Genomic DNA, 14,240 nt, shown 5'->3' on the forward strand with positions numbered 1-14,240 from the left:
GCTGGTTCATATTTGTTGCTCATTTATCTACTGAACTCTTGACATCATCCTAGGGTACTTGAATAACCTTTTTATTATGTTTAAGATACATATTTTCTCCCTTTAAAATTTTATTTTTAAAACCTTTTTATTTTGTAGAAGTAAAAAATACTTTCTAGCTTTTTAAATGTTTTATCATTATTCAAGTTATGAATCTTTTGTCATTTCCTACTAAATTTTTATGTTTAAAAATTAGTTAAAAAAAAAATTAGTTAACCTTTAGGATTCCCTAAGTGGTCTAGTGGTTGAGAGTCCACCTTGCAATGCAGGGGACACTGGTTCGATCCCTGGTCCAGGAAGGTCCCACATGCCTCAGGGCAACTAAGCCCATGTGCCACAACTACTGAAGCCCAAGTGCCTAGAGCCTGTGCCCCAAAACAAGAGAAGCCACCACAACAAGAAGCCTGCACACCGCAACTAGACAGAAGCCCCCACTTGCCGCAACCAGAGAAAGCCCTGGCACAGCAGTGACGACCCATCACAGCCAAAAGTAAATAAATAATTAAATATTTTTTAAAAATTAGTTAACCTTTAAACTACATTTGGAATTACTCTAGGTATATAGCTGGCTTTGGAAATCAAAGTTAAGGTTAATCTTACACATTTAATCAATTATTTCCTTTTCTGTTTTACAGTACTTAGATTAAGGCTCTACTATCATTTCTTTATGTCTTTATGTTTGCTGGCATTAATCTACCTTCGTTGTTGTTCTTGATCAGAATAATTTTGTATGGTCTATTACAATTTTCATAGGAATTGTATAGAATCTATTTGAAAAAGCTTCCCATATTATTTTTCTTATTCAGACAAACTTTTATATTTTTTCCAAAATGTGGCATTTAAGTCTATTTAATTTTCCATTTATTTCTCCAATTAAGATGTGTGGGGGTAGTAAACTGTATGACAGACAGATTCTTGCTAGTTTCTATCCAATATCCATTCGTCTCCCTTTTCCTTACTAACAGAATCTTAAAGGTTTTTCAAGGCAATGTGTCCAACTAAAAAGACAACACTTCTCAAAATGATAAAGTGATATGCATTCTGGCAATAATTTATCAGTGGAAGTTGCTCCTGGAACAGCCAATAGCACCTCTTGCACCTTCCTCCTTCTTCCTTCATGAAACTTGGATTCAGAGCGCAGAGATGGATCAGCTATTTTGAGACCACAATAATGAAAACCATACATAAGGATGGCACAATAGAGAGCTAGAAGCAACTTGGGCCTCTGATGATACAGAGCCGCCGTGTGTGCCTGCATGCATGCTAAGCTGCTTCAGTCATGTCCAACTCTGTGCGGTCATATGGACTACAGCCCACCAGGCTCTTCTGTCCATAGTATTCTCCAGGCAAGAATACTGGAGTGGGTTCCCACACCCTCCTTCAGGAGGGAGCTGCCATAACATCCCTAAATATTACCTCTAGACTTCTTATGTGACAAAAAATCTGTATTATGTTAACCCACTGCAGCTGATTTCCTATTATATGCAGTGATGGCATCTACTTTATTAACTCAGATGTCTTTCCATATTTTCCTTTTATGTCTAGGTAATGTGTTGTTGTGGCTAAGAATGTGATCTCTTTTTGACCACATTTTTAAGCTGGCTACCACATGTATATGGGACTGTTCTTATGTATCTGCAAACAGACCTTATTTATTATTTCAATAATTCTGCCGTTATTAGTAAAGTATACAATGTCAACTGTAAGAAATATTTATCATTTTTCTTGTCTTTTCTTGTCTTTATACTTATAAAGTATAAAGTAAATACTTGTAAAGTAAACTTGTAAAGTTGTAAAGTATACTTGTAAAGTAAAAACCAGTATTTTCTTGTCTTTTATACTTATAATTAATCTATTTTCACTGAAAAAGATAAGCACAAATATAAACCAAAACAAATAAAAAACAACAAACAAAACAAATTACAGTAATCCTGTGATCCCAACATAGAGAGTTAACATTTTGGTATGTATTTTCCTACATTTCAATTTCTATGCACATCTATATACTACTTTATTTCTTTTCTTTCTTATTACTTTTATTTCTGAGTCTTAAGATGCATACATTCCCCTCATGATTTAACATTTCATAAAACGGGATGCATCTTATAGTGACAGCATCTTAAAACTGTCATAATTTAACTGACAAGTATTTTCACTTTCTTAATGGCACATAAAGTAAGATGTACCTTTCACAGAATTTAAGATGCAAATTCTAATAAAATTGTTCATTTACATATTTATTTAAAAAATAAACTAGCACAACACTACCTGCTGCTTCATGTTTTAGTTTAATATATCATAAACATATTTCCAGTTCAATATTTCTATCAGGTTTTAATGGTTACACAGGATTTTGGCCTACAGATACTTAATTTAATACTGGACATTTAGACTGCTCCCAATTTTTCACTATCATAAACCCTGATTCAAATAATCTTTTTTACACATTTATATACTTATTTCCTAAGATAAATTCTTTGGACTTGTGGGTTCAAAGGGGATTCAGACTGTGAAAAGGTATCTGCCATTTGATGCCATACTACCTTTGAATTGTACATTAATGAATCTGAAAAGCCCTGTCATGTAATGTTAATAACTGTGGGGAAAAAAGGGGAATATGTATTTACTTTGTTCCTGTATCTGAACAGGAATCCTTGTTTTCCTATTAAATATAATGTCTTCTGTTATTCTTACCAAGGAGAATTAGGGACAGCTGGAAAGCTTATGTAAAACTTAATTCCTTTTACTTTCATTGTTCTTTTGCTAGGGACAATTCTCTCTTCAAATAAACTCCTATTTTCAGAGGGAGGAAGAATTTCCTAATATGTAGAATATTTACAAAAGCTAAGACGTGAATCTACTCAGCATTTTATCTTCAGACATCTGTTTTACAGTATTTCTACTACCTTCCAGGTATAGTGTATCTAAGAGAAATAACTGTTACCTGATCTTCATATCCTTCTATCTTCACAGGCGTGAACTGATCCATGTTATACTGGGCAAACGCACTGTTTTGTTTTTTTTAAAAGGAAGAGGGAGAGAAACCAATTATATATAAGTAAGTATAAAAGGTAGTTCAGGGAATTCCCTGGCAGTCCAGTGATTAGGACTCCATGCTTCCACTGCAGGGGGCATGGGTTCAATCCCCAGTTGGGGAACTACAATCCTGTATGCCATGTGACACAGCGGGGGTGGGTGGGGGATGGGGGTGGGGGTGGGGGAAGGTAGTTCACAGAACAGTGAAAGAGAATATGTAACTGGGGTATCATTCATTATAGAAATTATAGTGATTCTGTGCAAATTTTAGGTTTGCAGAATCTGGTCCCAAAATGAATTTTAAAAAAACAAAAAACAGTATTGGACAGGGCAGAAGATTATTTCCCAAGTAGCAGTTCTTAAAATATTTTCTACAGCTAAAATCTAAACCAATTATGTATCACACCAAATGCCTTTATAACAATTATTTGTTGCTCTGCATCAAAAAAGACTTGTTCCATCTCCCCACCCCATCTCTGCCCAGTCATTATCCAACTCTGGTTTCCTCTTTAGGAAGGAACTGTGAGCCAAGTGGATAGACAGTAACTAAAAGAGCACTTTGTACTGAAGAGTAAAGCAGAGTAGTGATAAAGCCAGAGAACAGGAGGCCCTAAAAGCTAGACAGTGTTTAAGATTTAAAAGAGACAAGAAAATCAACCAACCAACCACCAATTTAATGTTTTTGAGGATAAGGACAAAATGAAAATGATATTCTAAATCAATGACTGGATAGAATAATCATGTAATTATTCTTTGGTTAACTCTATTAAGGTACTTTCTCAGCATCTGCTATTCTTGGCAATGTGAGAAATATCATCACTTAGTACCAGCCTAATCTTTCTACAACTGGCAGTTATAAAAAAAATTCAGCATGAACAAAAAGAACTACAGAAGAAAATGTAATAGCTAACATTAAATTCTGTTGAGCAGAGAAAAAATACCTGAGCAAAAATAAAAATAAGACCATACATAATAAACTTTAAAGAAATAATGTTTGGAGGGAACATGTTTTCTCCAAGGGGGAGAAAAACAACTAAAAAAAAAAAAACAAAATAAAACAACTGCTTTATTTTGAAGTATTTTAAACTGTTTTCAGGGTACTAGTTTATTATCAACATAGTTTACCCAATATTACAATAACAAGAAAGTGGATTTAGAAAGATACGTACTGTGCAGCCCCTTCCCTGAGGAGATTATCATTGTTAAGTAGTAGCCGGACATCTGAGGAGGAAAACAATGTTAAAGATGTTAAAATTCAAATGTTCAATAGAAGGCAAACTTGAGAAATTTTAGCAGATTTCTAGATTAGATTTCTAGAAAATCAGGCTTTGGAAGATTAGTTATGGATACCCCCTGGTGGCTCAGATGGTAAAGCGTCTGCCTACAATGCGGGAGAACCGGGTTCGATCCCTGGGTTGGGAAGATCTCCTGGAGAAGGAAATGGCAACCCACTCCAGTATTCTTGCCTGGAAAATCCCATGGACAGAGGAGCTTGGTTGGCTACTGTCCATGGGGTCGCAAAAAGTCGGACACGACTGAGTGACTTCACTATGTATGTATAATATATATTTGAAATTCTAAAAATGTACATACACAAACAAATGTTAACAATGTTCTCAGATTTGCATAGATTTGTGATATAATAATCCAACAATAAATTCTCATGGAGTTTGATTACAGCAAACGAAAAACATGGTTTATAGAAAGTTAAAGTTAGGACTGATCATTTATATCTAAAGAATCCTTTTAAAATAGATTAATTGTAGGCTTTTCTGTAACAGACCAAAAGAGCTGGGCACAATTCAGTCAGTGGCAGAGAAATTGCTGAACATATTTTCCTCGGAGCATCTAATGCAGGGCCTACAATCTTTTCAAAAAGCTGTGTATCAAGAGTCCAGTCACTTCTCCTTTGGAAGAGGAGGGTCCTTGTTACTAAGAAACTACCAAGAATTAACTCCAAGTGTGTGTGTGTGTGTGTGTTTTCAGTTGCTCAGTCATATTCGACTCTTTGAGAAAACGTGCACTATAGTCCGCCAAGAGAGAAGGCTAACTATAAGGCAAAGGCAATTGACTCTTAGAGCTTTTGAAAGAAGGGGCTGGCAGAGGTCAATGTGTAGCATTCCAATAAATACCAGCTGTCATGTCATAAGTAGCTTGCCAATTCTTAATCTAATGCTTTGGTATCAATTATTCTCACAATAGTCCTATAAAGTACATTTAATTGTCAGAAATAAAACAAGGTACTTATTTTATAAAGGCCACTAATTTTTAAGTCAAGAATTTATCTGAGCTAATCAGTTAAAGTTCAAGTTGCAGGAGAATTTCTAAAAGCTCTGTTGTTGAAAATTTACACTTGGTCAATATGGAAGACAGACTAGGCAAAGAAAGGCTGCATTTGTTTTCCTTGTTAGTGCTCAAATATTCAAAACAAGTCATAAAGAAGAAAGTCTTGATTTACTTCTTTTGTGTTATTTTACTCCTTGTAAATAACATTCAGATTTCTCTTAGTTGTTTTTCCTCTGCATCATTAATTTTACCAGTGGAGATTATTGATTGTTCCACAATTTGTGGAGATCTGAGCCAGGTGCAAATGAACATCATACAGTTCCCCGCACTAAGGAGGTAACCTTTTAATGTAAAAGTAGAATTTCAAAATAAATGTTTGCTAAACTGAACCAAGATGCACAAAGATTATGATTTTACTTAAGGGGAATTTTAAGATGAATCAGTTTACAACTTAAAATGAGATTATGATGATTGACATTAACACAGTTATAATGCCTCATTTACATTTTTTATTCTGTAAGCTGTATTACGACAGTAAATAGTATGGAAGGTTGTAAATATACTGGAATGCTGCTGCTGCTGCTGCTAAGTCGCTTCAGTCGTGTCCGACTCTGTGCGACCCCATAGACGGCAGCCCACCAGGCTCCCCCATCCCTGGGATTCTCCAGGCAAGAACACTGGAGTGGGTTGCCATTTCCTTCTCCGAAATATACTGGAATAGTGGTTCTCAAATTGGCTGTGACTCAGAATCACCTGAAGGACCTAATAAAGCAGATTACCCATTCCAACCCAGATCTAACTAATCTTAGAAGGATGACAACACTGCTGCTGCTAAGTCACTTCAGTCGTGTCCGACTGTGTGATCCCATAGACGGCAGCCACCAGGCTCCCCCGTCCCTGGGATTCTCCAGGCAAGAACACTGGAGTGGGTTGCCATTTCCTTCTCCAATACATGAAAGTGAAAAGTGAAAGTGAAGTCGCTCAGTTGTGTCTGACTCTTAGCAACCCCATGGACTGCAGCCCACCAGGCTCCTCCATCCATGGGATTTTCCAGGCAAAGTACTGGAGTCGGGTGCCATTGCCTTCTCTGATGACAACACTGGAATCTGTATATTTAACAAGCTTCCCGGATACAGTCAGTTCAGCCCCAATGGCTCTAAAAATTGTCCTACACTATGGCACTTCTTGAGTAAAAGCACTGAAGAGATTTAAGCTATGATCTATAATGATAGATATAAAACTATGAAATTTAATATTGTTTATATTATAAAATTAATGATAATGGTAAAATTAATGATGCAGAGGAAAAACAACTAAGAGAAATACAAATGTTATTTACAAGGAGTAAAATAACACAAAAGAAGTAAATCAAAACTTTCTTCCTTATGACTTGTTTTGAATATTTGAGCACTAACAAGGAAAACAAATGCAGCCTTTCTTTGCCTAATCTGTCTTCCATATTGACCAAGTATAAATTTTCAATTGGAGAAGGCAATGGCACCCCAATCCAGTACTCTTGCCTGGAAAGTCCCATGGATGGAGGAGCCTGGTAGGCTGCAGTCCATGGGGTCGCTAAGAGTCGGACACAACTGAGCGACTTCACTTTCACTTTTCACTTTCGTGCATTGGAGAAGGAAATGGCAACCCACTCCAGTGTTCTTGCCTGGAGAATCCCAGGGACGGGGGAGCCTGGTGGGCTGCCGTCTATGGGGTCGCACAGAGTCGGACACAACTGAAGCGACTTAGCAGCAGCAGCATGAAATTTAATATTGTTTCTACCTTGATCAATACTGAACTACTTTAAATCTTTTTCACATAAGATAGGTATCCTAATATACGGGGGTCTTAAGAGCATGCTTTTGATGCAGATCTAGGTTTAAATCCCTGCTCTGACACTTACCAGCTGGGTGATAGGGTGATATTGGATAAGTTATTTTAACCTCTTTGAATTGTGATTTCCTTAGCTATAGCTATAATGTTGTAAGGATTAAGAGAGACAGCAAACACTCAATAAGTGCTTATAAGTGATTAAAGAGGGTCTGAAACAACTAAGTACTAATCTTTACTCACCATTGAATACTTCATTGAATTCCCCTGGCGGTGCATGAGTGATAAATTTAGCAGCTATGCGTACCTAAAGACAAATAAAAGTTACAGTAAAAGAATTATGAAGAGTAGCATATAAGATGGGAAGGAATTAACAGACAACAAAATTTTTATCACATCCCTTGAAATATAATTTCCTGTTTAAATCCTACTGGTTAGCAGCCTTCAGATTCTCCTTTCACAAGACATCTCAAAGTGTTTATTATCCATACAGATTTGTTCTAATTTGGGGATATACATGCTGCTTTACTTCTGAATTTTTCTTTTTAAAAAGCTGAAAAATCAATTTTGGTCAAAATATACTATAGTCACGAAAATAGAAAGCTACAATCCTATTTCATTTATAAACCCTTAAGCAAAACTAAATAAAACATTAGCAAAGTGGTTTTATACCAATTTATGTTTATGGTGTTTATCCCAATAAAAGGAATCAATATAACTTACAAATTAAAGAAGCAAAACCCTGTGATCATCTTACCTCATGCTGGAAAAAACAAAATTCAATACCCGTTCAAATATCATAATACAACAACATAACTACTAGTTTTTAGTAGGAATAGAATAAACTTACTTAACTTTATAAAGGGTTATCTACCAAAATTCTATAGCATACTCAATAATGATGAAACGTAAGCAGTGTCACTAATTTCAAAAGCAAGACAAAGATGATTCTTGTCACCTAAACTATTCAACACTATACTAAACGTCCTAAAGAATGCTGTGGAAAATATTTATTCTATTATTCATTTTAAATTTCTCTCATGCCCACTACTGCCAATCTGTTACTGGGACTCTGATTAGAGATGGATGCTGAAATGTTAGGATCTAACCTGAGTATCTTAATTTTTTCTCCTATGTTTTATCTTTTCCATCATTTTATGCCTTGTGTAGGGAGAATTCCTCAGCTGCCTTTGTCACCTCATTAGCATGCTCTTCAGTTGTGCCCATTTTGCTATTCAATTCTATTTTAACTTCCAAGACTTATATTTTGTGTGTGTGCGTGTGCACGCGCGTGCAATAATATAATCTCTTGTGTCTCCTTGGGGATATTAATTATACTTAAAGTCTTGTTCTATGGACTGTTTCCTAAGAATTTAGATATACTGTTGATTTTTGTACTTCTCTTTCATGGTACTGTTGCTTCTCTTTGAATTTATTTTAGTTTGCCTGTTCTGCTTAGCTGTAGTTTATCTCCTTGATTGTAGGGGAGGGAAATAGTAGACTTGCTGTTGAGAATGTGTGAGCAGATTATCTTCTGAGTGAGCATCCTATGGTCACAGGCTACCTGGGGCACTGCCCTGACTCTATGCTCCCAAAGCTCATTCCCAATGCTATATTCTGAGGGCTAATGCTATTGCCTGCAGCTTAGCCCAAGTGGGAATGAGAGAAGGAGTCATGTGGTCCAGAAAGCTTAGAGAACAATTCCGCAACTAATCCACTCCAAGGTTGTTCTGAGTTCTTCCCCTCTTTCTCCTTAAATTGACGTCCTCCAGAAAAGCCCCTACTTCCACAACAGTTTTCTTCTTCAATGTGTTTTGGGTTTCCTCTGATCTTATTTTTTTTCATGTTTTTGAACCATTTCACTTTTTATCAAGAACTGCTTAAGGACCTCTCTGGTGGTCTAGTGGTTAAGAATCTGCCTGACAATGTAGGGAACAAGGGTTCAACCCCTGGTCCTGGAAGATTCCACATGCCACAGGGCAACTAAGCCTATGCACCACAACTACTGAGCCTGTGCCCTAGAGTCTGTGGTTTGCATTAAGAGAAGTCACTGCAATGTGAAGCCTGCACACTGCAATTGGAGAGTAGCCCCCCTACCCTGCTTACTGAAATTGGAGAAATCCTGCTTGCAGCAACGAAGATCCAGCACAGCCAAATAAACAAAAATTTAAAAATAATATGAATAAAAAAATAATGCTGTATTTTTTTAAATTGCTAAAAAAAACCAAACTTTGGTCCACTGATGACACGCTTACTAATTTAAACTATTACTAATTTATGTCTCTTCCCATTCCCTTTTTTCCCTACATTTTCATTTCAAAAGTTTTGTCATAAAAGGTAAGGTAAAACCATGTAGTTCATCTGCTATATAAATCAACCTCTCATCTCTTAACAAGTAAACGTTGTTTGAGAATCTTAACAAGGAATGTAAGATCCTATATAATAGAAAGAAAACCATCCAACAATCTGCAGTAACATTTAGTGATACCTATGTATGTGTAAGTGTGTGTGTAATAATGATGTTAGCAATGAAATAGGACTGACCGCAAAGGCTCTCTCATATAATTGTAACACATTATGAGGCTACTAAAAATTCCCTAATATCTCATGTGATGAATAGAAAGCTGATCCAACTTACTGACAAGGGGCAAAGAGGAACATGTATACCTAACAATAAACTGAGCTCTACTTTCCAGTTAGGCATGCTCTGTTGATTTCTTCCATTTCCTTCAAACAACTTTAAGTTCCTGTTGACTAAAATAAAATTAAAGTTATGAAAGTCAAACCATTCTTAGGGCAGAGAAAAAAAGACACTAAAGTCTTTGGAAAATAAAGCTGGGGTTGAGAATTTGAAAAAGACGGAAATAGTTTACAACTTTAGCATCCCTAGGTTTATACGGAAGATCTTATATGACTTTGCTCTTATTCTAAAAAAAGTAAAAGAAAAGCTGCTCCATAACTAAACTTATTTGTTCAGGCAAGAAAGGCTGACTGATTCATGCAGCAAGGCAGAATGAAAACTCTGGATTCTAATGACTGGATCTGTTGGTCCATTAACTAACTAGATTTGTGATTCTGGAAACTTTGCTAACTTTTTTTGGTTCTGAATTTCCTCATAATAATCCAACTCCTAAAAGAGATTAGGAGAGCTGCAGAACTTCTCTGAGCTATAAAACTCTCTGTATCTTTAAGACCTAGAAGACAAACTTGTATATTGACCACCTGGAAGCAGGGTTGAGGAATCCGTAACACAAACACCTTAAGATATTCTTATGCACGCACGTACAGTTTCAGAACTCTGATGTTGCAGGGTAATTGTAGATACCCTCCGATGAAAACTGGTGGAGATTAAGACAAAACACTCCATAAAGCTTTTATATTAACTAAGCAACAACAATAAAAAGATAGAGTTTCTAATAAGGAAGAAGTGTTTCTCAACTCATGAGAATTACACTATACAGGACTAACAGTTCTAATATGGATTTCCAATTGTGTATATGTGCTTTGCAAGTGCACTTAATCATATTACTGTACTTGTTAACTGTTGTTATCAATCACTTATTTAAGAAATTAGCAAACCTATTTTGAAAAGCAAACCCATTTTTTTAGCCTATTTGTGGTAAGTCTGTTGAGCAGCTATGGTCTTTCTGTCAAGGTGCATTTCCCATAATACTTTCCCCTCAGTCAAGAAAAATTAAGTGCGTGCAGTTCAAAAATATATTCATATACTACCCCAAAAGCAACTTCCCTTAAAAGAATAAAGCTACAGCTATATTTTACATATTACTTATTAATGTTTGAATACATAAAAGTAGAAGTTACCAAACTGAAAATTCACATTACTCATATTTCTGAAGTTACCTACACATTTTCAAAAGTTACAAAATTTGATGGAAATGCCATAACTGAAAAAGTGATTTGGATAATGGAGAAACTGACAGTGCATGTAAAAAAGCAGCAGTTTATCCATTCAACAAACATTTACTGAAGAGCCAGGAAGAATCAGTAAATAAAGATTAAATACCAAATAAGACACTGCCGATGTCCTCAAGGGATCTGTTACCTAGATAGTAATATACCAAGCATTAAAAGGCACAGTGAAGCACAAAGGAAGATGCTGTCAATTCTACATACGTATTTAAGGAGGGCTTGGGGTGACTTTCAAAGGCAATGATGTTTCAGCTGGATTGGAGGATGAGTAGATACCAAGGTGAGCATCCCATGCAGAGGGAACAGTAGGTACAAACTAAGACAACATAGCTCGACAAACTGAATGGAGATATTTAAAAGATATGCATAATGTAAAACAACACTATTTTTTTCCACAGATTCTTTTTGCATTTTCAAAAATAAAAATTTAAGAAATACATATGTATACTAATCATTTATGTCAAAATGCAATAAATTTTTATTATCATTATGATAAAAATGAGTTGCTTGAAAAACTCCTTTTAAAAAAGAAAAAAGAAAAACTCCTTTTAAGTTATAATATCTAATACAATACATATCAGGGCTTCCCTAGTGGCCCAGTAATAAAAAATCTGCCTGAAATGCAGGAGACGTGGCAGATGCAGCTTGGATCCTTGGGTCGGGAAGATCCCCTGGAGGAAGGCATGGCAATCCACTACAGTATTCTCACCTGGAGAATCCCACGGACAAATGAGCCAGTGGGCTACAGTCCATAGCCCACTGGACTATAGGCGTCACAAAGAGTCAGACACTACTGAAGTGACTGAGCACATATACACAATACTCAGAAGCCACATAAATAAAAATTCAATTTCATTGCATGGGGCAGGGTTTGATTCCTGGTCAGGGAAGTAAGATCTGACATGCCACACAGTGCAGTCAAATACAAACCCACCCCCTGCAAAAAAAGAAACAACCAAAACCCCCTCAATTTCTATGTAAACACTAAATAGAAAAGATAAATGCACCTCTATATTCGCTCCAGCATTATTTACAACAGCCAAGATATGGAAATAATCTAAATGAATGGATAAAGAAGTGATGTGGAGTATGTGTATACACATATAAACACAATGGAATATTTGACTTATGGACATGGGGAGAGGGGAGGAGAGGGTGAGATGTATGGAGACAGTAACATGGAAACTTACCGTATGTAAAATAGATAGCCAATGGGAATTTGCTCTATGTCTCAGGAAACTCAAACAGGGGCTCTGTATCTACCTAGAGGGGTGGGATGGGGCAGAAGATGGGAGGGAGGTTCAAAAAGGAGGGGACATATGTATACCCATGGCTGATTCATGTTGAGGTTTGACAGAAGACAACAAAATTTTGTAAAGCAATTATCCTTCAATTAAAAAAAAAAAAATTACCAGGACTAAGTGCCACAAAGCAATTGCTCAAGTCATTAAAAAGCTCTGGTACTCTGAACAAACATATAAGACATAAGCCAAAATGATATACTACTTGGGGAAAAAAAAAGAATGAAAATCTGCCATTTGCAACATGAATGGACATAGAGGGTATTATGCTAAGTGAAGTAAGTCATAAAAAGACAAATACTATATAATTTTACTTACATGTGGAATCTAAAAAACAATCAGAATAATGGAGACAGAGAACAAAAAGGCAGTTGCCAGAAGGGAGAGGTTTGTGTGGAGGAAAGAAATAAGTAAGGGAAATTAAGAGGTACAATCTTTAGTTGCAAAATAAATTAAGTAACTGGTATGAAACGTACAGTGTAGGGAATAATAGTCAATAACTATGTAGCATCTTTGTCACACACCTTAACTGACTTACTGGGGTAATTATTTTGAAATGTATAGAAATATCAAATCATTATGCTGTATAACAGGAACTAACATAGTGTTATAGGTCAATTATACTTCAAAAACAAACTCACAGAAAAAGAATTTAGGGGTGGGGAGAGATAGTCAAAAGGTACAAATTTCCTGTTAACAAGATAAGTAAGTACTAGGGATGTAATGTATAAGATAATACATATAATTAACTGCTGTATTTTATATATGAAAGCTGTTAAAGAGAATAGGTCCTAAGAGTTCTCATCATAGGCAAACTTTTTAAAAAACTATTTCTTTACTTTTGTATCTGTCAGATGATGGATATTCACAAAACTTACTATAATAATCATTTCATGATGTATATGAGTCAAATCATACACTGTACACCTTAAACTTTAGTGCTGTATGTCAATTATATCTCAGTAACACTGGGGGAACAACAACTTGATTTCTAAGAGTATAAATGAGTTCTGAAAGCAAAAACGTTTGAGAAGTGTTCTGTTGATAACATGAGTTGATTACTTACCATGCTGTTGAGTGAAAGGGTTGCAAAATGTTGCTTTCCTATCTTTTTTTTGAAGTATATATATTTACATAAATGTATGGCTACTAACTTCTAACTTGGACCACCTCTGACGGCAGTATTACAAAAGCTTTTTTTCTTCCAATTTTAAGCTCATTTCTACGTTCCAAAAATCGTATGCTAGAAATTATTTGTATGAAAAATAATTTTTTAAAAAGCAAAAAGGGCATGCCAACATTTCCTTTTATTTATTATTGTATAAATAATTTTAAAAAATTATCTGAGAATATCAAGAACAGGAGAAATGTCCAGTTAAAGAAAACAAAACATCTCCTAATTTTTAAACTAAAGTGGGGAGACTTGAAGATATATATATACTATGATAAATGAGGTACCATTTCACACCAGTCAGAATGGCTGTGATCCAAAAGTCTACAAGCAATAAATGCTGGAGAGGGTGTGGAGAAAAGGGAACTCTCTTACACTGTTGGTGGGAATGCAAACTAGTACAGCCACTACGGAGAACAGTGTGGAGATTCCTTAAAAAACTGGAAATAGAACTGCCTTATGATCCAGCAATCCCACTGCTGGGCATACACACTGAGGAAACCAGAAGGGAAAGAGACACGTGTACCCCAATGTTCATCGCAGCACTGTTGATAATAGCCAGGACATGGAAGCAACCTAGATGTCCATCAGCAGATGAATGGATAAGAAAGCTGTGGTACATATACACAATGGAGTATTACTCAGCCATT

At 35.8% G+C, this 14,240-nt stretch overlaps 1 protein-coding gene across 1 annotated transcript in view; it reads right to left on the bottom strand.

Moving 5' to 3' along the window:
• The window catches only part of CAPZA1 (capping actin protein of muscle Z-line subunit alpha 1), a 44,173-nt gene that overhangs the window by 13,557 nt on the left and 16,376 nt on the right, over positions 1-14,240 (bottom strand). The window contains 3 exon segments of the mRNA NM_001083480.2: positions 2,984-3,047; positions 4,245-4,296; positions 7,432-7,495. Coding sequence (NP_001076949.1) covers positions 2,984-3,047; positions 4,245-4,296; positions 7,432-7,495 — 180 coding nt within the window.

This window comes from Bos taurus, chromosome 3 (assembly GCF_002263795.3).
Source record: "Bos taurus isolate L1 Dominette 01449 registration number 42190680 breed Hereford chromosome 3, ARS-UCD2.0, whole genome shotgun sequence".
Classification (NCBI taxonomy): Eukaryota; Metazoa; Chordata; class Mammalia; order Artiodactyla; family Bovidae; genus Bos; species Bos taurus.